General features: G+C 41.7%; 3 protein-coding genes across 3 annotated transcripts; all 3 read left to right on the top strand.

Moving 5' to 3' along the window:
* The first annotated feature begins 1,387 nt into the window (after positions 1–1,387).
* LOC146552278 (inositol-3-phosphate synthase 1-A-like) lies at positions 1,388–7,054 on the top strand. Its single transcript, XM_085257622.1, has 11 exons — positions 1,388–1,939; positions 2,266–2,390; positions 2,462–2,623; positions 3,263–3,392; positions 3,804–3,997; positions 4,086–4,235; positions 4,803–5,021; positions 5,159–5,323; positions 5,416–5,529; positions 6,034–6,251; positions 6,378–7,054. Exons 2-11 carry the CDS (start codon positions 2,277–2,279, stop codon positions 6,571–6,573), a joined length of 1,662 nt encoding a protein of 553 aa, XP_085113748.1. The 5' UTR covers positions 1,388–1,939; positions 2,266–2,276; the 3' UTR covers positions 6,574–7,054.
* Positions 7,055–12,415: 5,361 nt separating this feature from the next.
* On the top strand, positions 12,416–15,116 carry tpgs1 (tubulin polyglutamylase complex subunit 1). Its single transcript, XM_085258025.1, has 2 exons — positions 12,416–13,010; positions 14,109–15,116. Exons 1-2 carry the CDS (start codon positions 12,673–12,675, stop codon positions 14,755–14,757), a joined length of 987 nt encoding a protein of 328 aa, XP_085114151.1. The 5' UTR covers positions 12,416–12,672; the 3' UTR covers positions 14,758–15,116.
* A 741-nt stretch (positions 15,117–15,857) lies between these two features.
* On the top strand, positions 15,858–20,964 carry LOC146552276 (uncharacterized). The gene is made up of 4 exons (XM_085257919.1): positions 15,858–16,486; positions 17,910–18,458; positions 18,556–18,716; positions 19,128–20,964. Exons 1-4 carry the CDS (start codon positions 16,322–16,324, stop codon positions 19,567–19,569), a joined length of 1,317 nt encoding a protein of 438 aa, XP_085114045.1. The 5' UTR covers positions 15,858–16,321; the 3' UTR covers positions 19,570–20,964.
* The last annotated feature ends 40 nt before the right edge of the window (positions 20,965–21,004 follow it).

The raw sequence follows: 21,004 nt of genomic DNA, 5'->3' as shown, positions 1-21,004 counted from the left end.
GAGCTCTATAAATTCTCTATAGCCTCCTCTTGCTTGTGTGTTTCTTTTACCTGTTTATTTATCAATTTCTATTAGTGTTATTTCAGGTAATAACATTATATGTTTAGTATGACAACATCTAAGCTTACAGGCAGGGGAAAAAAAGAAGATGGAGAAAATAGGAGAAAGCATAATAAAAGAATAGAGCACAAATAGAAAAGCACGATGTATCGTCAACTGGTGCACCTGTAAGAAAAAAACAAAGAACAGAGGAACATAGAAGACCTTCATTGGGTAGTTGTAACATCTGCTCCAGTACCATTAGCAGAACTGAGTTCAGCTTATTAGCACCGCTCTTTATAACAGTCCCAGTTTCCTGTGGCCTCGTGGGAAAACTGCACACCCCTGGTCTAGATAGAATCATACATATATAACAACATAAGTGCATATTTTCAACACGTAAGTGACAGTAACAATGTTTCCGTTCTTTACAACAACGCAAACTACTCATGAATCAGAACTTCATCTCTCAGGCCTTGCACTCTGCAAAGTCAACAGGCTTGCAGGCAGTTTCATCAAATAACGAGGAGCAAGGTCAGGAAGTACATCTTCTAAATTTCCCAACAATATATTTGCCCCTCCACCATTAAAACCTCTCAAAAAAGGTGCCTGTTTTAAATCAGTGGAATGTAAAATGACTGAGTAAATACACAAGACAGAACACAGTATACGAGACAGAACCATGACTTAAACGTTACCGGCGCATTGTGGATATAAGCATCTAGCATAATGTAAAGGAGGCGCCCTAGGGACTAGTAGATTGGCCTTGCAGATGCTTTGACATACAGTCAATTGGCATTTTGCACTGGAAAGCAAACTTAATATACTGAAAGTGCTCAACACTGAGGAGATGTGTGTATAATAGGCAGACTGTAATGCACTGGAAAGACCGGGTCAGGCCGGAAATGTTTGCATTGAGAAATGTGCTTCAGATTCTAACTAACATGTCAAAACTTGGTTGCTGTTGTGCACCAATACTTTTGGTTTTTTTGCATTATGGACAGGAGTCAGTGGTTCTTTGCTCTATACACGTAAGGGTCCGGGAGAGTCCAAGTTATCCAGTCTTTGCTTCTTTGCTGTTGCTTTTGTTCCTTTATTTGGCTCTGCACAATGTAAACTTCATTTTAAAGAACTCAGCTTTTCCCCAGGGGATCTTTTTTTTTTTTTTTTTTTTTTTAGTGTTTTTGCTTTTTAAAGTCTAAGAGGTTTGTTTTAACAAATACATTTCGATAACAAGCAGCTTATGTAAGAATGAAAGCATTTCATTTCAGAGAGGAGCCCTGTCCTTCTTTGCAGAACACAATAGAGTGAACCAAGCTGTGGCTCCTCCCCCTCCTATGTCCGCTCTAGAATACACAAAGTCTGAAGGGGGTAACGAATCCTGGTACGCCCCTGCTAAAAGTGCTATTTTTAGCACTTTTAGTACGATTTTTTTTAATACGATACAATATCATTCTTTGTTTTATTCCACTACATGTTATGGAAAAATACTTAGACGCTGCAGGGGAAGTTGCAGGAAAATCTAGAAACATCTAAAAGCCAGCAAATCCTCACCACCGGCCTTTGTGGTTTCACCGAGAACTCTCCGGAATGGAAATTTTTCACCTCATGTGAAGAAACGTGAGTGGAAACAAGCCCGGCCATTTGCTGATGTCCTCGGACGTCTCCCTCAGCATCAGCTATAAAAGTGCGACCGAGCGCTCGGATTGGCTTGTGGCACTGAAGCCGTCCTACGAGGGAACCTCTCGAGCTCGTGGCTGACACCAACTGGACGAAGACCATAACCGACGCTTTCAAATTAAAGAGAGCGGAAATTTACAGTCGTTGAAGCGAAGAGCTGTCAGCTATACGCCGGGAAGCAGTCTCATTTTAGATACTTTTACACTTATTCCGTGCAAAGGTGAGGGAGTTTACCGGTTTGGTTCACTTATTTTCCGCTTTCTCTTAATTTGACTGCTCCACCATCGAACGACCAAACACAAAAACCGGTTTGTTAGGATTTTCGTAGAAAATTTACCAGCTGTTTATCGGAGGGCAGAGGAGAAAAAACGACTTTTCTTAGAAAGCGTTAGAGCTCTCAGGCTTAGAATAATAACACCCAATTGTTGTTTTCCGCACGTGTGCCATTATCGTCGATTAAATGTGATGTGTTAGTGAAAGGCAGCTTTTTCCGCTAGGTTAATTTCCGTGTGGAGATGATGTAATTGTTCCTCCTCTTTCTTTCAGACTCTGCAGCCATGTCCGTGAACGTTCAGGTCAACAGCCCTAATGTGAAGTACACTGACTCTCACATTGAGGCTCAGTACTCTTACCAGACCTCGTCGGTGCACAGAGATGGGAACAAAGTCACGGTAAGTGATTTACATTTATAGTTATGTGTGCGCGTTTAGCCCCCAGCTAACCCGCGCTCTGTCCGTCACAGGTGACCCCCCGCACCACTGAGATGACGATCCGCACCGAGCGCCGTGTGCCTCGGCTGGGAGTGATGCTGGTGGGCTGGGGAGGCAATAACGGGACCACAGTCACAGCGGCCGTACTGGCCAACAAACTGGGTCTTACCTGGAAGACTAAAAACGGAGTAAAGGTGAGACGGGTGTCACAAATACGCACATATGTGTATGCTCCGGAAGGATTTGCATAGACTTTTTTTATGGTATTACTATTTGAAATGAAGAAGCCACACATTAGTAAAAACCTACCAAATAGAAAATGTAATATGATGTTCCTGCTGCACAATAACTCCTCCCAATCAACTTTGTGTGAGTTATTGCATTAAAATAGATCGCATGCTGCACAAATAATCGATTTCATTGAATATGACATATGCTAAGTATGGTCAATTTAATAACATAAAAGAAATACAAATACTTAAGAGAGTGAATGAATTCCACCAGCACGCTATAATGAGATGTGAAAATTACCACTGCAGAATGAATAGCAAGTCTTCTTGTCCTGCTGTAGAAACACAGTGTGCTGTATGTCCCCTGCTGCAGAAGTACAGCCTCATAATAAGCTGATTATACTGACATGTTCAATGGAGGGTTAAAGGCTTAACTTACTTAGGGATTTTCCCTTATAAGGACATCTGTAGTAATATTTATGAGCTGGTTCCTTCTATTTTTGGTTATTACTGCTTAATATATTTATAATTACCATTAAAAATAGGGAATTACATTCGATACAGAGATTAAAATCACATTCTTTTTGCTTTCTCTGCCCTCAGAAAGCGAACTATTTCGGCTCCCTCCTGCAGTCCTCTACTGTTTGTCTGGGATCAGGGCTTGAGGGCGAGGTTAACGTGCCCTTCCGGGACCTCCTGCCCATGGTGCACCCTAACGACATTGTGTTTGATGGTAAGAACAATTCCACACAGTCGTCTCAGGGTGTACACACTCAAGACTGGGGTGTGTGGGTGTGAGAGAAAGTTCAGACAAGTATAGGAGTGTTGACAGCTGTGAAAACTGATCCCAGAACATATGAAAGGGATAGGGAGTCCATAAGGTGAAGGTTTTAACTAAAAGTTACTGCACTGATCTTCTGTAAATTATTACAGTTATTTTGGTCAATATTTATTATGATTATTTAACAGGATTACTTACAGCCTTGTGCATATGATGTTATAGGAAGCACATGCACAGCCAGCACTTTCATAGAGATGCTAGAATCTAGTTTAGGATCAAATGGATTGCTGAAAGAGGTGAGCCTTCCTGTTTAGTTCTGAAAAATAATTTTTTTCTCCCTCTTTTTTTTTTTTTTTTTGTTAGGTTGGGATATCTCTTCATTGGATCTGGGCAGTGCAATGGAGCGAGCTCAGGTGCTTGACTGGTCTTTACAAGAGCAGCTGCAACCACACATGAGCTGCCTGAAACCCAGACCATCAATCTACATTCCAGAGTTCATTGCTGCAAATCAGGAGAGTCGCGCAGACAATGTCCTCACTGGCACCATGGCGGAGCAGGTAATAAAAGTCTCTCACTCCCCTTTTTATTCATCTGTCTACTTTTTTTCCTCTTGCAATTTGTCTCAAAGAGTACACGATCTTCCAGATGGAGCGAATTACAGCTGACATAAGAGACTTCCGTCAGGCCAGTGGTGTGGACAAAGTCATTGTTTTGTGGACCGCCAACACCGAGCGCTTCTGTGATATCATCCCAGGAGTCAACGACTCTGCCAAGAACCTGCTGGCTGCAATCCAGGTGAGATCAATGGCCATAAGAATAAATCCAGAATCAAGTTTGAGTGCAAATCACAATAATGAGCCAACTTAAACTGTGTTGGTGGTCAGTGGTTATCATCAATCACCCACTCAACTTTAATTTCTTTCTAATTCTTAGGACCAAACAGTAATCCTTCATTACATTTACTGATTAATGAAGCTTAGAGGATGAAAAGATTAGCCCTTCTAACACACTTTGGATTTGTAAATGAAATGTCTTAATGAGTCTGAAATAGACAGCAATTCCTTTTATATCAGATCAGGGGAAAGAAAATTATGATTCGCCCCTCTTGGCCAAGTTCTTATTTTATCATCTTCCTTGAGCATGCTTGTACTGCTGTCAGCAATGATAAGAGTCTATTTCACAGACTTCTGATCCTCAGCAAATAGCTCAATTTAAGATAGTCATGAAGTCAACAAGAGAGATGTTTTACCGACGTGATGTAAAGAGTCTCAGGGGAACTGTAGTCAAGCGTTCCTACTAAGCGTAATATGATGACATGCTCAGTAACAGCTATCGTGTCTTTGTTTTCCCTTCATCCATCAGGCCGGAGCTGCAGAGGTCTCCCCCTCCACTCTGTTTGCAGTGGCCAGTATACTGGAGGGCTGCGCCTACATCAATGGCTCCCCACAGAATACTTTTGTCCCAGGAGCAGTAGAGCTGGCCATGCAGAGAGGCGTGTTCATCGGCGGTGATGACTTCAAGTCTGGTCAGACTAAGATCAAGTCAGTGTTTGTGGACTTCCTGGTCAGTGCAGGGATCAAGGTGAGGATTAATGAGACTGAGCCACTTGTCTGAATTCTCCAAAGAGAATTAGCATCTGTTATATTATAGGTATATACAATTAAAGTGTAACTTTATCTTATAAACAACAACTTAATAAGTTTCTCTGCTTTTGACAGCCAACATCCATTGTCAGCTACAATCACCTTGGCAACAACGATGGGAAAAACCTGTCGGCTCCACAGCAGTTCCGCTCCAAAGAGATCTCTAAGAGCAATGTGGTTGACGACATGGTCCAGTCCAACCCCATACTGTTCGAGCCAGGAGAGAAACCTGACCACTGTGTAAGTGAGAACGACGCAAACACAGACAGATGACAAGCTCCGTGTCAGTATTTACAGACATCAGCTGACAGACTGTCTCTATTTTCTTTCAGGTGGTTATCAAATATGTCCCATATGTGGGAGACAGCAAGCGTGCCATGGATGAATACACTTCTGAAATAATGATGGGAGGGATCAACACTATTGCGCTGCACAATACCTGTGAGGTCAGTCTGTTTCTGTTGACAGCATCGGAAACAAAGAGGTTCCACCAAATCTGAATTGTTCAACAGATGAAGCTCCTCACCCCCCTACATAAAAACATCACATTGATTTTGTTTATGTTCATGAGCATAATATTTCCCACTAATTCAGTCCATTTGGGTTCATTTTTACTTGTTATTAAGAATTTATAGCAACAAAATGTAATTAAGTATATTTTAATGCAGAACTTTGGCTCCCTCTACTGGTACAAAAAAAGCCACATTGACAGACAATTTTAGAAACGGCACCAATCTTCTGTAGATGTGTTACTATGACTAATTATTTATGATTAAAAAAAATAATAATTTAAATTATTTTGGTTTTGATTATGATTATTTAGCTTATTGTTCAAAGTTGTGCATATATTTTGGTCCAGTCATTAAAAATGGTGTTTGTCTTCTATACATATGTATACCTTCTAATTCTAGTACACAGTGCTCACTCACTTCTTGCTTCCTCTCTAACAGGACTCTCTACTTGCCAGCCCAATCATCCTGGACCTGGTGATGCTGACAGAGCTTTGCCAGCGTGTGACTGTAAAGCCCCAGGGTGAAGAGAACTTCCAGTCTTTCCACAGCGTCTTATCACTGCTCTCCTTCCTATGCAAGGCTCCTCTTGTCCCATCAGGAACTCCAGTTGTCAATGCCTTTTTCCGCCAGAGGGCCTCCATTGAGAACATCATGAGGTGAGTTGATCTGTTTGATTTTCTGTGTCTAAAAGGCTGCATGTTGATTCAACAGAGGGATTTTCAGGATTGAGGCGATTGATATTCCTCAGTTTTAGTTACAGTATCTGTCTCCTTTCTTTTCAGGGCGTGCCTTGGTCTTCCTCCTCAGAACCACATGCTGCTGGAGCACAAGCTGCAGAGAAACTTCCTGCCCCCACATGAAACCTGTGTCAACAATGATGTGGCTTCTTTGAAGAAAGTTCCCGTAGTCAACGGAAATCACATTCCTCTAACAAATGGCGTATATGCACACATGGACCACACAGCATGTGCATTATAACTGAGACACTGCAGAACCAAACTGAACTTTGAATCAAAAGAACAAGTTCCCTCATTGACTAAGCTGTTGTTGCGACATCAATTTGGCCCAGTTAACTAGATTTACTGAGTTTCAGTATGCTTTATAAAGCCCACGTACAGCACTTATATGGGCCCTGAAAAGGCAAGTTTGTTTGTTAGTTTGTTTACATATTTTAAAGTATTAACTTTACAATTGTAAACTTGAGTAAATTTTCTAACTGCTTGTGTTTAAATCACAGTAGTTTTCAAAGTTTGCACATTGTACACTATCTTTTATCTGTGAAACAGCTGTTCCTGTGAAAAACGGATGTAGTACCTGCTGTATTTGTTATTTAAATTAACATTACACTGGACCATCTTTTTACCTTACTGTTTTTGTACAACAGTGCAGTCTATCACTACTTTTTTGTAGTGTCTTGAACTGTTTATATACAATAAACTCCTGAATGGTGTCATCTGAACTTATATTGTCTCGAGTCATTCATTTTTGGATTTTCAAATATACTTATATATATATATATATATATATATATATATATATATATATATATATATATATATATATATATATATATATATATATATATATATATATATATATAACAGCAGGGTGCAAGATGCTAGCAGGCAAGGCATACATGGAACGCCATAACCAAGTGGCCGGCATAGTGTACAGGAACATCTGTGCCGAGTATAACCTACAAGTCCCGAGGTCAAAATGGGAGATGCCCCCAAGGGTGGTGGAGAATGACCGAGCTAAGATCCTGTGGGACTTCCAGATACAGACGGACAAAATGGTGGTGGCTAACCAACCGGACATAGTGGTGGTAGACAAACAGAAGAAGACGGCCGTAGTGATCGATGTAGCGGTTCCGAATGACAGCAATATCAGGAAGAAGGAACACGAGAAGTTGGAGAAATACCAAGGGCTCAGAGAAGAGCTCGAGAGGATGTGGAGGGTGAAGGTAACGGTGGTCCCCGTGGTAATCGGAGCACTAGGTGCGGTGACTCCCAAGCTAGGCGAGTGGCTCCAGCAGATCCCGGGAAAAACATCGGAGATCTCTGTCCAGAAGAGCGCAGTCCTGGGAACAGCTAAGATACTGCGCAGGACCCTCAAGCTCCCAGGCCTCTGGTAGAGGACCCGAGCTTGAAGGATAAACCGCCCGCAGGGGCGTGCTGGGTGTTAAGTATATATATATATATATATATATATATATATATATATATATATATATATATATATATATATATATGTATGTGTGTATATATATATATATATATATATATATATATACGTGTGTATATATGTATATATATATATATATATATATATACATATATACACACATACATATATATATATATATATATATATGTATGTGTGTATATATATATATATATATATATATATATATATATATATATATATATATATATATATATATATACACGTGTGTATATATGTATATATATATATATATACATATATACATATATACACACATACATATATATATATATATATATATGTATGTGTGTATATATATATATATATATATATATATATATACGTGTGTATATATGTATATATATATATATATATGTATGTGTGTATATATATATATATATATATATATATATATGTATGTATGTGTATATATATATATATGTATATGTGTGTGTGTATATATATATGTGTGTGTGTATGTATATATATATTGTAGATCAGCTTGTTAGTGCTCTAGCCTCCTTCATGGAGAAGGAGGCTAGAGGGCAAGATCAAAGTAGCACGGAGGGAGGTTAGCCAACTAACGGAGTTGCAGAAAGGTGCAACAAATAAGGTGCCTAAGAAATACAGCAAGCTGTCCATACCTGAGGCCTTGGAAACTGCCAAGCAAAGACTCACAGCCTTGGCCAGCCGCTTGAGGAGGTACACCAGAGAGATAGAAGGCAGGAGAATAAACCAGCTGTTCTCCACAGAACCAGCAAAGGTGTACTCTCAGTGGCAAGGGAACAATAAGAGAACAGCACCACCAAGGCGGGAGACGGAGCAATACTGGAAGAGCATATGGGAGAAGGATGCAACCCATAACGGCAATGCTCAGTGGCTAGAGGATCTGAGGGCAGACCACAGCGACCTCCCTGAACAGGGTCCAGTAACCATCACAGTGGCAGATATCCAAGAAAGGGTCTCCAGTATGAAGAGTTGGACAGCACCAGGACCCGACATGGTTCATGCCTACTGGCTGAAGAAGCTGACTGCACTCCACGAGCGTCTGGCAGCACAAATGAACCAGCTGCTAGTTAACGAGAGACACCCGGAATGGCTAACTGAAGGCCGGACGGTCCTGATCCCCAAGGACCCCAAGAAGGGACCGGTCCCCTCCAACTACCAACCAATAACCTGCCTCAGTACTACATGGAAGCTCCTGTCAGGCATCATATCAGCTAAGATGAACAGGCACATGGGTCAATACATGAGCGGGACACAGAAAGGAATTGGCAAGAATACCAGAGGCGCAAAACACCAGCTACTGGTAGACAGAACAATCAGCCGAGACTGCAAGACCAGACTGACCAACCTGTGCACTGCCTGGATTGATTACAAGAAGGCCTATGACTCAATGCCCCACAGCTGGATACTGGAATGCCTAGAATTGTACAAGATCAATGGGACCCTAAGAGCCTTCATCAGGAACTCAATGGGGATGTGGCGTACAACACTAGAGGCCAACTCCAAGCCCATAGCACAAGTCACCATCAAGTGCGGGATCTACCAAGGAGATGCTCTGTCCCCACTGCTGTTCTGCATAGGCCTGAACCCCCTCAGTGAGATCATTAACAAGACTGGCTACGGATACCGACTACGGAACGGAGCAGTTGTCAGCCACCTCCTGTACATGGATGACATCAAGCTGTATGCCAAGAGTGAACGAGACATCGATTCACTGATCCACACTACCAGGCTATACATTGGAATGTCGTTCGGACTGGAGAAGTGTAGTCAGATGGTAACAAAGAGAGGGAAGGTAGTCAGAACTGAGGGGATTGAACTACCAGAAGGCAACATTGCAGACATAGAGGACAGTTACAAGTACTTGGGGATCCCACAGGTGAATGGGAACCATGAAGAGGCCGCTAGAAAAGCTGCAACCACCAAGTACCTGCAGAGGGTCAGGCAAGTCCTGAGGAGTCAGCTGAATGGTAAGAACAAGATCCGGGCCATCAACACGTACGCCCTGCCCGTGATCAGGTACCCTGCTGGGGTAATAGGCTGGCCAAAGGAGGAGATAGAAGCCACTGACATAAAGACAAGAAAGCTCCTTACCATGCATGGAGGGTTTCACCCCAAGTCCAGCACCCTGAGGCTGTACGCTAAGCGGAAGGAAGGGGGCCGGGGACTGGTGAGTGTCAGCACCACAGTCCAGGATGAGACAAGGAACATCCAAGAAGACATTGGGAAGATGGCCCCAACTGACCGAGTGCTCAGTGAATACCTCAGGCAGCAGAAACCCAAGAAAGAGGAGGGAGACGAGGAACCATCATGGAAGGACAGGCCCCTGCACGGTATGTACCACCGGCAGATAGAGGAGGTGGCTGATATCCAGAAATCCTACCAGTGGCTGGACAAAGCTGGACTGAAAGACAGCACAGAGGCACTAATCATGGCAGCACAAGAACAAGCTCTGAGCACAAGATCCATAGAGGCTGGGGTCTATCACACCAGGCAAGACCCCAGGTGCAGGCTGTGTAAAGATGCCCCAGAGACAATCCAGCACATAACAGCAGGGTGCAAGATGCTAGCAGGCAAGGCATACATGGAACGCCATAACCAAGTGGCCGGCATAGTGTACAGGAACATCTGTGCCGAGTATAATCTGGAAGTCCCGAGGTCAAAATGGGAGATGCCCCCAAGGGTGGTGGAGAATGACCGAGCTAAGATCCTGTGGGACTTCCAGATACAGAAAGACAAAATGGTGGTGGCTAACCAACCGGCATAGTGGTGGTAGACAAACAGAAGAAGACGGCCGTAGTGATCGATGTAGCGGTTCCGAATGACAGCAATATCAGGAAGAAGGAACACGAGAAGCTGGAGAAATACCAAGGGCTCAGAGAAGAGCTCGAGAGGATGTGGAGGGTGAAGGTAACGGTGGTCCCCGTGGTAATCGGAGCACTAGGTGTGGTGACTCCCAAGCTAGGCGAGTGGCTCCAGCAGATTCCGGGAACAACATCGGAGATCTCTGTCCAGAAGAGCGCAGTCCTGGGAACAGCTAAGATACTGCGCAGGACCCTCAAGCTCCCAGGCCTCTGGTAGAGGACCCGAGCTTGAAGGATAAACCGCCCGCAGGGGCGTGCTGGGTGTTTTTATATATATATATAGACACTTCACCCGTTGCCTGCTGGTGGTGGTCAGAGGGCCCGGTGGCGCCTGTGTCCGGCAGCCTCGCCTCTGTCAGTGCGCCCCAGGGTGGCTGTGGCTACAATGTAGCTTGCCATCACCAGTGTGTGAATGGGTGGATGACTGGATATGTAAAGCGCTTTGGGGTCCTTAGGGACTAGTAAAGCGCTATATAAATACAGGCCATTTACCATTTATATAGATGAAAAAGAGAGAATGTCTATAGCTGAGAGATTTATAATCTCTCCAGTCCTGGGACAAACTGTTTTGCTTAAGTGTTCAAGAGGCATCCTAATCAGATACTTAAATCCCCTCAACTAGCTCCATTTGATGTGGAAGAGCAGCGGCTCCCTCCCAAGTCCCTCTCAAATAACCAAGCTCGTTACCCTATCTCTAAGGTAGAGTCCAGCCACCATTTGAAGGAGACTCATTTCCTCTGCTTGTATCCACAACATCCTTCTTTCAGTCACTACCACAGGTGAGAGTAGGAATGAAGATTTACCAGGAAATCCAGAGTTTCACTTCTACGCTCAGGTCTCTCTTCACCAACCAATTTAAATGAACTCTACCAATTCTGCTGAGAAGACTGGCCAAAGATCAAGTCTGAATAATGCCGAAGGCTTGTTGATGACTACCAAAAGCGTTCAACTTGCTTGGAACCTTTATCGAAATATTAGTCTATTTTTGAGCAGGTATGTATACTTTTATCTTTTATAGCGTAAAGCCAAAGTAAAATCAAATCTGCTGCACATGCACTAAAATACAAAAGTACCATTAAATATATATATACAAAAAATGTAATCACAGATAAGTTGCTATTTTTTAACATGAAAAACTACATAAAACTACACTTTTTATGTAATGTTTTGTTATATTTGCTTTGTCCCACAGCCATATTTTAGACATTTAGTGTTGGAAAATTAAAAATGTATTGGTCAACTAATCTTATCTTTAAATAAAAAGAATACATGCACATCTATTTTAACAAACTGCATCACTTGTTCTAATATATATCAGCATTTTTTGTATTCTCATAAAACAAACCTGTCCCTTTGGGTCACTCGGTGAGTACAGCAATGGTCATGTGACTTCTGTTCTTGTCACATCCATTGAAGGAACCGAAATATAAATATATAATAAATAATATAAATATACTATATATTTTCTTGAATATAAATAAATCAAGCCAAATTTTTCAGTTACATCAAGAATAATATTATTGGCTGTCATTTCTAAACAGCTGATATCTCCTTTGAACCTACCAGTAGCAAAATGAACTCTAAAATAAACATTTAAAGCACTACTTACATAGCACTTATCCACTCTGTATAAGCACTCAGAGGATTTTCTAACCACAGGTCTCATTCACACATGCAATCATATAAGTGCCTTTTTCCTATACATGAAATCACAATCCCATTGTAAGCCAACTGAAAATGTACCCTATTCTTGAATATGTGCATGTGGAATTTAATTAAATATTTTTTTTTGAATATGTTTATATTTTTGTTTTAAGAATGCCTTTTGATGTGATGTGAGTGGTAGAATAAACAGTCGACTTGTATATTGTTTACAACGAGCCAGACAAAGAGGTGGTTTAATTTTGCGACGTTTTCTTGAACGCCAACCGGGTTTTCATCACTTCCGCTGCCGTTGCTGCGACACGGGACGTCAACAGTAATGGCGGACAAGGAGAAACGCCGGTCCGGGGTTAATCCTCCGGGGATGCCCGCGGGTAAAGCCACCAAATCGGACAGCGACAGGGAGTTTCTGTCACAGGCAGGGGTGGGAGACCTGCTCCGCGGAGCTATCCTCAAAATGGTCGAAGCCAGATCAGACGATCCCATCGGGTTCCTTGCAGACCACTTCTGCAACCTCGCATCCGTGACAGCCGCCGGCTCGGGTGGTTGCGGCGACGAGGAGCAGGTGAACACCGGCACTGTGAGCGCAGGAGCGCAGGAGCAGCAGCGTCTCAACCGGGCTCTGTGGCACCTGCGGCTGGCCCATCACTCCCAGAGGTCCGGACAAAATACAGAGGTTTATGGTCTTATATTCGACAGCAATGCGGATGAAAGCAGTGTGTATTGACGGAGAACTGTTGAATTTTCAAACATAATACATATCAGTATTTAGAAGAGCAGCTATTGTATTATATTATATTATTTTTACGGGAAAAACTCTGTCAGACTATCAGACTGACTAATGCTTAATAGTCTGTTTGATTCTCATGTTCTCTTTTATTCTCTTGATTTTGTTTTCCTTTGGAATTTTAAAAATAAATGAATGTAAGTAAAAGTATGGTGATGGACAACGTGCTGTATGTTTTTCAGCAACAGGGTGGAACATACATGTCAAACGAATTTGTTCCTCACATTAACGTTCTTCCCTATATAAGCTCTATTCAACAGCTTTAGAAGTATTTAGATTTTAACTAATATTTGTAAAGTCATCTTTCTCCAGAAACAGGCTTTTTTTTAATGCTGTATATCCATTATTTGCATATTCATTAGTCCTTACAGCCCACCGTAGTGTTCTGGTTTAGAGACGTAAGAAACTGCTCTATCATCTCTCTCCTGATTATGATTTATTTCCTGCAGTGATAAAATGAAAGGAAAACTAAACAAAATTGAAACAATTTTGTGGATTTGGAATATTAATTAGAATAAAAGAAATATAGAGAAAATATCATTATATTTCTTAGTCTGGTAAAATGTTATTACAACTTGCCTGACGAGGCACTGATAGGCATGTTTATTCAGAGTCTGGATGTCTATGAGACTGTGTGTCAACTGCTTTCAAAAATGTTTTTAATGTAATATTTGTACTGATTTTCCCCGAGTCTTTCCTGTGACATATGCCATCCACAAAATAATAATTAAAAAGACTAAAAATAAAGCTAAAGGTAATAGAAAACAAATTTAAAGTGAACATTTTAAAACAATAAAAACTAAACTGAGACAACTTCCACTCTGGAAACTAACTAAAACTAAACTGAATTAAAAACAAAGAATCCAAATGAAATAAAAATAAAAACTAATCAGAAAATATGAAACTGTAATAACTCTGCTACAGACTAAAGAATAATTTGATCTCTTTTATTCCACCTTTCTCCTCAGATCAGCATTCAGCAACAACGTCCGTGTGGCCTACGACCTCCTAAACCTCACTGGACCTCAAACATGTGCAGGAGAGTTTTCTGAAGGCCCCGATGGCCCCTGCACCGACAGCCCCGCTGGAGGAGGAGGAGTGAGAGGCGGCCTCTACACTCAGACCTTGCAATGCCTGTGCAGCGAGGGTGGAGTCCCTGCATCCACCTCTGCTCCCCTCCTGCGACGCCTCCATTGTCACGACCATGAAGCCGTCCCCTATGATGTCTTCCGTCATGGCGTGCTCACGTGTGCCGTTTTCTCAGACTACATCCGACAGGCTCAAAGGCTTTACGCCGAGGTGTGCTGCCCAGGTGAGGGCACTGCCTCTCGGGCGTTGTGCCTGGCCGTACTGGGGACCTTGAAAGAAGCGCTAGAGACTTCCCAGGGCTCTGACACAAACTACTGTGCCAACGCAAACACTAAAGTGAATTCCTGCCCTGAAGCTAATGTGAAGGCTATCCGCTACCTCGAGGCCAGTGCCAAGATCTCTCCCTGCAAGCTGGCTCAGGCCATGGCTGGTGCACAGACACAGGGGCCTGGCGGAAACATGGATGCAAAAGAGTTTGAAAACGCAGCTGCAGAGTTGTTCATCACTCGAGTGAAAGTTGTGTCCTAAGTCTTTGTATGACTGAAGAATGTACAAGAATCTAAAGCATATCCACATGTAAATGATTCGCTAATATTCACCTTCTGTAACCTCTAACCTTACTGTTATTCAGTAATAAACACCTGCACAGACATCATCTCCTCTTAAGGCTCACATTACACTCAGCAAGTCCAGTCGAAAACATGTTGTTTTTTCACTATTCATAGCACTATTGAGGAACTGCACACTGGAGTTCTTTTTGCAAAACAGGAGTTCCTATTCCTCGAAATCAGTATTTCTTCTGACAGAGAGTCACTGTTTTTGAACCTATTTATTGAAATGCTTGGAGCAGAGAGCATTACTAGTGAAATAAACACTGCTGTAATAAATGGTCCTCTTTTAAATAGCTCACTTTTTGTCATTCACTGAGGCTATACTGAACACAAAAGGCAGTGCAGGAAGAAGCATTTAGGATAGTACTGAACTATTTTTGTTTAATGTGTACACAATATAACATCATTCATCATGTATGACTTACATAGAGAAAACATTGCCAGATGATAACAGTAAAGCATCAAATACGCTGTCTACACATTGAAGAGGTTTGATGTTAAATGAACTTTTAAATTACAAAGTAAAAGATCACTGGGGAGTGTAGAGAGACAACACAACACACTTCAGGGATATTATTCTGTCCAGTTAGGAAGTATAAACCACTGTGAGTCCATTTCACCTGCTTTGGTGCAAATGAAAGTCGCAAAAGTCGCCACAGAGTGGCAACAAGACAACCCCTAATATGAAATATTTTGAAGAACAAAGACTATTGCACTCTCCTTATCCTTCCTATCAACGCTCCTAGTGGTAGCATGAGACGGTACTTGGATTCACGCGGCACAGGTAGTCCAGCTCCTCCAGGATGGCACGTCTGCATGTCCTGTCAAAAGAAGGTTTTCCATGTCTCTCTGCAAAGTTTCAAGAGTGTGGAAGAGACATCGGTGAACCCGTTTCTAGTACCTAACGCATTTAATGATAACCAGTTTCTGTTGGTTTTTGTCTTTTGCCCTTCTCCCCCGTCCCTCTTCTCAGCTGTTTCTCTTTCCCTCTTTCTTTCTCCCCTTCTTTCCCCCAGTCAAGTCTGTCCCGTCTTCAGTAAGTGAAAATAAAATAAACAATAAAAGGTGAATCAAATGGACCATTACGGCAAGGCTGGGATGGTCAGTTTGGTAAAGTAAATCCGTTGGGCATCTTTCTTTGCCTTTAGACAACAATTCTGATGGCAAAAGAGCCAAACGGGACAGGCCAAAAAAAAAAAAAAAAAAAATGATAACCAGTTTCTGTCAGTCTCGAAGAATGTCAGATGCTTACATCACTGTTTCCAAAGCACTACAACCCTGAATGCTAAAACAATATACAGAGCTTCATCAGCACTGAGAGATGTGCAGTACCCTACTCGTCTTGACAGCCACTGGATGGCAGCACCACTCACACCCAGACATAAACAAGCAGAAAGCGGAAGTGGAATGAGAGAGGCTGTACTTTAACCAGGCTGACATGTTACCCGCAGTAGTGTCGCCTCCCGGGTAAAGCTGGAATAATGGAAGAGGAGGAGCAGCTGCGCTCTTTGATGTTTCTCGTGACTTACATGCTGCTGAAGCGCATGAGAGACATAAATGACGCAAACATTCAGAGACGCAACGAGATCCAAAGACGCATCAGACACCGCCAGTACTTCTTCCAGAGACAGAGGAGGATGCTCATGGTCAGTCCCCCTCTATAGGGGCTTAAAATAATAACACATCAACATGTCAAGTGCTCTTAACTAATATAGTGTATTATCTGTCTGCAAAACGTCAAAGCTTTTAATAAAGTCACGTTGTACACGACCAACACTTCAAAACTCTTAAATCTCACATTTACAGTCATATAAAAGCACTAAAACCAGAGACTGTGGGCCTACCTGCATTTAAACTTGAAAATATGTCAGAGCAGCCACAGTCAAGCTGCTAACAGCTGTCCATTAGCTATGAATTAGGTCTGTTATATGCAGGTTTTTGTTCTTGTTAAATAGGGTGTTACATTTTCTGAAATGTTTAATTCATTAAAAAAAAAAGGACAGATATGCAGATACCAGCTGTTGGATTTTCCCCTTGTAAACTTTTGTTTTTATGGTATATTTGGGAAATTTCTATATCTACTTATACAGATATATTTTACAAATCACAGCAACCTTGATGATATTATGTTGGGATAATGAAAAAGATAGTCATCAAATAAACAACATTACACTGAAAACAAGTACAAGTATGGAAGATTGTTACTGACACAAGAAGGTTTTTTGTGTTATTTTTTGCCATCTCTAACTCAGAATTTCTGGTTAGTATAATATTACAACGTAAATAGATCATTTTGATGAAAGACCTTGTGCATATTGGTGGATTAACCCTTGCAGGAAATTTTATATATGTATGTATATATATTTTTATGTAATGTTTTGTTATGTTATGTTTGTATGTATATATATATATATATATATATGTGTGTGTGTGTGTGTGTGTGTGTGTGTGTGTGTGTGTGTGTGTGCCTATGTTTTTGGTATTTACCAGTACTGTTAATGTAGCATAGCTGTGGCATAAACTTACATTGGGTGGTGCTCTAATAAATGTGTTATGTAATAATAATGTAATAAGCTTTATAGTGTATATTTCTAAAAAATCTGCTTCACCATTTGCATTTGTATATCAAATGAGCAACAATTTAAATTTGACAACTATCAAAAAAATCTGTAAACTTCATCACTAGGACCAACTTCATATCTCCCCAGTTATTACATAATGTACTGGAAAATAATATTTTGTTACATGGGTAAACTCAGTTTAACCATTTGATTGTGCCAAAACCATATTAAATGTTGACATGTTATTACATGAGTCCAAGAATACAATATCCTCAAATTTTCTGCTATATCAACGGCAGCATGTTTAAAACAAGGGGCTTGCCAAAAAGGTGCTGACTTAATAGATCACTAAAATTACCTTTGTGGTAAATATGAATTTAAAAAATTATCTGATTGAATAACTACTGCTGGGATCAAAAAAAGCAAACATTATGTTAAAAAATGTGACAGATTTTGGATATTTCAGAGGGAAGTAATTTTAATTTTGTTTTTATGTTTGTCTCTGTAGATGATGATAGCGGGAGGCGTCCGCTCCAATGCCCGCATCCGCACTCGTCCCTGGACCACCACTCCAAGCACAGACTGGTGGGAGCGGGTTGTCATGACAGAATTCCAGCCCTCTGATTGGCTGGATAAGTTTCGCATGAACCGAGAGACGTTCTTCTACCTCTGCGACAAGCTGAGGCCCCGCCTGGCTCGACGGGACACCAGTTTCCGCCTGGCACTGCCCGTGGAGAAGCGTGTAGCTGTAGCTTTGTGGCGCCTGGCATCCAACATCGAGTACCGCACCATCAGCGCCTTGTTCGGTGTGGGGAAGTCGACCGTGTGCAGGTGCGTTAGAGACATGTGTCACGCCATCGTGGCGCTCCTCAGCTCCATCTACCTCCGATCGCCAGGTGAGCAGGAGCTGGAGGATTCAGCTCAGCTGTTCCTGTCTCACTGGGGTTTCCCTCACTGCGTCGCTGCTATAGCAACACTCCACACAGCTATTATCACCCCATCAAACAACGCGTCTGACTACGCCAACCCCGCCGGCTGGCTCTCAGTCATGTCGCAGGTGACGAAAGCGCCCATTTATGTCACTGCAATTACAAGCTTGCGGGTTATCCAATCAGAGTCCGACTGTTTGCCTCTGTGTGCCTTCACTGTTTTAGGTGGCTGTTAGCGGTCGGGGGCACTTCTGGGATGTATGTGCCAGTTTCCCAGGCGGGACAGATCCAGCTGAGATCTTACAGAACTCTTCGCTATGGGCAACAGCCGCCGAGGGTGGACTCTCACCTGCCCCGCCACCTACCTTCATGGGAAAATCACTCAGGTAGAGTTAACAGAAGAAATTCAGTCACATTTTTCAGGCATTCAAGTTGTTTTTTTCCTCATGTATGTCAGGTTTTCACATGGCCTTTGTGTAACAAGCAAATGTAGACACTGTGATGTCATCCTTTAGTTGGATGACCATTTTTATTGTTGCCACATTGATGTTTTGAACCCAAGGACACTATAATCCTCTTTTCTGACTCTTATATTTACTGAGGTCACAGGGCAAAGGAAACCTAAGCTTGTTTTCCTATAAACTTCTGTACAACTGCACGTCTTTTTAATGTTGCCACCTGCTGGCCAATAAAGATAATGCAAATTTGCAAACTGTGAAATGTAGTAGTGTTGAGTGTTTTTGTCTATTTCAGGTGTTCCAGGCATTAAATAAATGACACTCATTTATCACATCCAGGTATGTGTTGCTGGGTGAGGCCTGTTACCCGCTCCAGAGCTGGCTGATGAAGGCCTATCCTGAGGAACAGGGCAGGACGGCGAGTCACGCGGCACTGACGGAGCAGCAGCAGCTGTTTAATGGACGGCTTGCCCGAGCGCTGCGCGTGTCTCAGGAGGCGCTGCTGCGGCTGAGGGCACGCTGGCAGTGCCTCAGCAAGAGGAACGACTGCGGACTGGACGTGGTGCCCACCATGATCCTGGCTTGCTGCATTCTGCACAACATGTGCGAGTCTCACGGAGACGCATTTAAAGCGGAGTGGCAGGTGGAGGTGGCCGAGGCAGAGAGTCCCCAACCCAGCCACAAACAGCTTCTCTCTACTAGCATGAACCAAAGTAATAATGAGGAAGTCAGGCAGCTCTTCTGTGACTATTTTGAAGAGCAAAATAAGAAAAATAATTGAACACTTTTTTCCATGTGCAATTATACCTTTTGTTACATTACCAGCATGACTGGATTACTGAAATAAGAATCTCAATCTGTTGCTTTTTTTATATTTACCTAACTTTACTTACATTTATCTCATTAAAAATTTTATTCGGCTCTTGAATTTTCTTCAAACTGTTCTTCAAAGAGAACAGTACATATAACAGAACAGAATTAAACTGAAAAACAGTGGAGTATCTTATAACATGTCAGTTTTTCCTGAGCTCTTCTTGTGAGCCCACCCACACTAGAGACCATGCTTTTCCAAGAGTCTTTATCAATGTTCAGCTTTAAATCCATCTGCCAGATTAGCCTTAAAATGTCACATTTCCCATACTGTGTGTTGGCAACAATCTTATAAAAGGCAGAGGCAAAGCAAGCATTTCTAAACATTACACTTATTTATGATGCACTTTGGTGAATGGGTTCCTTTTATTATTTTTTTTATGGTAACAAGAAACTCCTGTATATGTTTTTGCTCAAATGCACTATTCATACAATAATTCAAACTACTACAAAGGCAATAGATTAAACCCCTGTGAGTTAATAATAACATTTATGATTATTTTATTAAAAAATTATAAAATTAGAGTAGCAGAAATAAAGAAATGCAAGAAAGAAATGAATTTGTCTTTTCATAATATCATGTTGTCTTCTTTAAAATATGTTGATGTAAATAAAATGGTTTAACAAGTATAAGAGACACATGTCAGCATAGTCAAAAAGAAAAGGTGGATTTATAACTTATGTTAATTGTTGTATTTGACATGCAATTTGGTTGTCAAGAAGCTGTGACGAGAGACAAGTGACAGTTTTTGAAGGTTTCCCTGGAGATATTTTGTATTTTAAATAATATTTTGGAACCCCTTTTCTACACTTGCCTCGGGACATGTTTAATTTACACAACAAATGCGTGTTCTAGTATTTTGTACAGGGGTTACTTTGAAATTCATGGGTGGGACAGAAATTGTCCTGCAATTGCAGAGTGGCCCATTTATGAATGCCAAGTGTCCTCATTTGCTTCATGGACTCAGTGAATGAATGAACCCAGTCTTAACAGGCGACACTTGCAATTCTACTATAAGGCCACTAGATGCCGCTGTTATTCCAGCACACTTGACGCTCGCTTCCAATACCCTGCAGGTTATTGATGGAAGGATAAGGAGTGCTTACATATTTAAGCGTTCCTATATATTCTAACATATTATTAAGCTGGAGATAGCATATATGCAACAGGTGCTCTGACTTGGACGACAATAAAAAAAAAAAACAGCTTTTATCTGGTCATGCTTTTTAGATTTAGCCTGCATCTGCATCTCATGGATCTAACTTGAGCCCACCCAGAGACCCGCCTCGTTCATTCAATTGGTCTGCCACGAACCTGTTTGGTGAAATCCGCCGTTTGTCAGTCA

This window comes from Mchenga conophoros, linkage group LG19 (genome assembly GCF_057382185.1).
Source record: "Mchenga conophoros isolate Kocher_MC1m ecotype Shallow Benthic linkage group LG19, M_conophoros_male_GT1.1, whole genome shotgun sequence".
Taxonomy (NCBI): Eukaryota; Metazoa; Chordata; class Actinopteri; order Cichliformes; family Cichlidae; genus Mchenga; species Mchenga conophoros.
This window is presented reverse-complemented; position numbering and strand designations above follow the sequence as displayed.

Bases quoted from the DNA above. Each gene is read 5' to 3' on its own strand.
- LOC146552278 (XM_085257622.1), top strand. From the start codon at position 2,277: ATGTCCGTGAACGTTCAGGTCAACAGCCCTAATGTGAAGTACACTGAC. The intron at 2,624-3,262 runs GTGAGACGGGTG...CTCTGCCCTCAG, and splicing joins AGACTAAAAACGGAGTAAAG to AAAGCGAACTATTTCGGCTC. The intron at 4,236-4,802 runs GTGAGATCAATG...TTCATCCATCAG, and splicing joins ACCTGCTGGCTGCAATCCAG to GCCGGAGCTGCAGAGGTCTC.
- LOC146552276 (XM_085257919.1), top strand. From the start codon at position 16,322: ATGGAAGAGGAGGAGCAGCTGCGCTCTTTGATGTTTCTCGTGACTTAC. The intron at 16,487-17,909 runs GTCAGTCCCCCT...TTGTCTCTGTAG, and splicing joins GACAGAGGAGGATGCTCATG to ATGATGATAGCGGGAGGCGT. The intron at 18,717-19,127 runs GTAGAGTTAACA...TATCACATCCAG, and splicing joins TTCATGGGAAAATCACTCAG to GTATGTGTTGCTGGGTGAGG.
- tpgs1 (XM_085258025.1), top strand. From the start codon at position 12,673: ATGGCGGACAAGGAGAAACGCCGGTCCGGGGTTAATCCTCCGGGGATG. The intron at 13,011-14,108 runs GTCCGGACAAAA...CTTTCTCCTCAG, and splicing joins CTGGCCCATCACTCCCAGAG to ATCAGCATTCAGCAACAACG.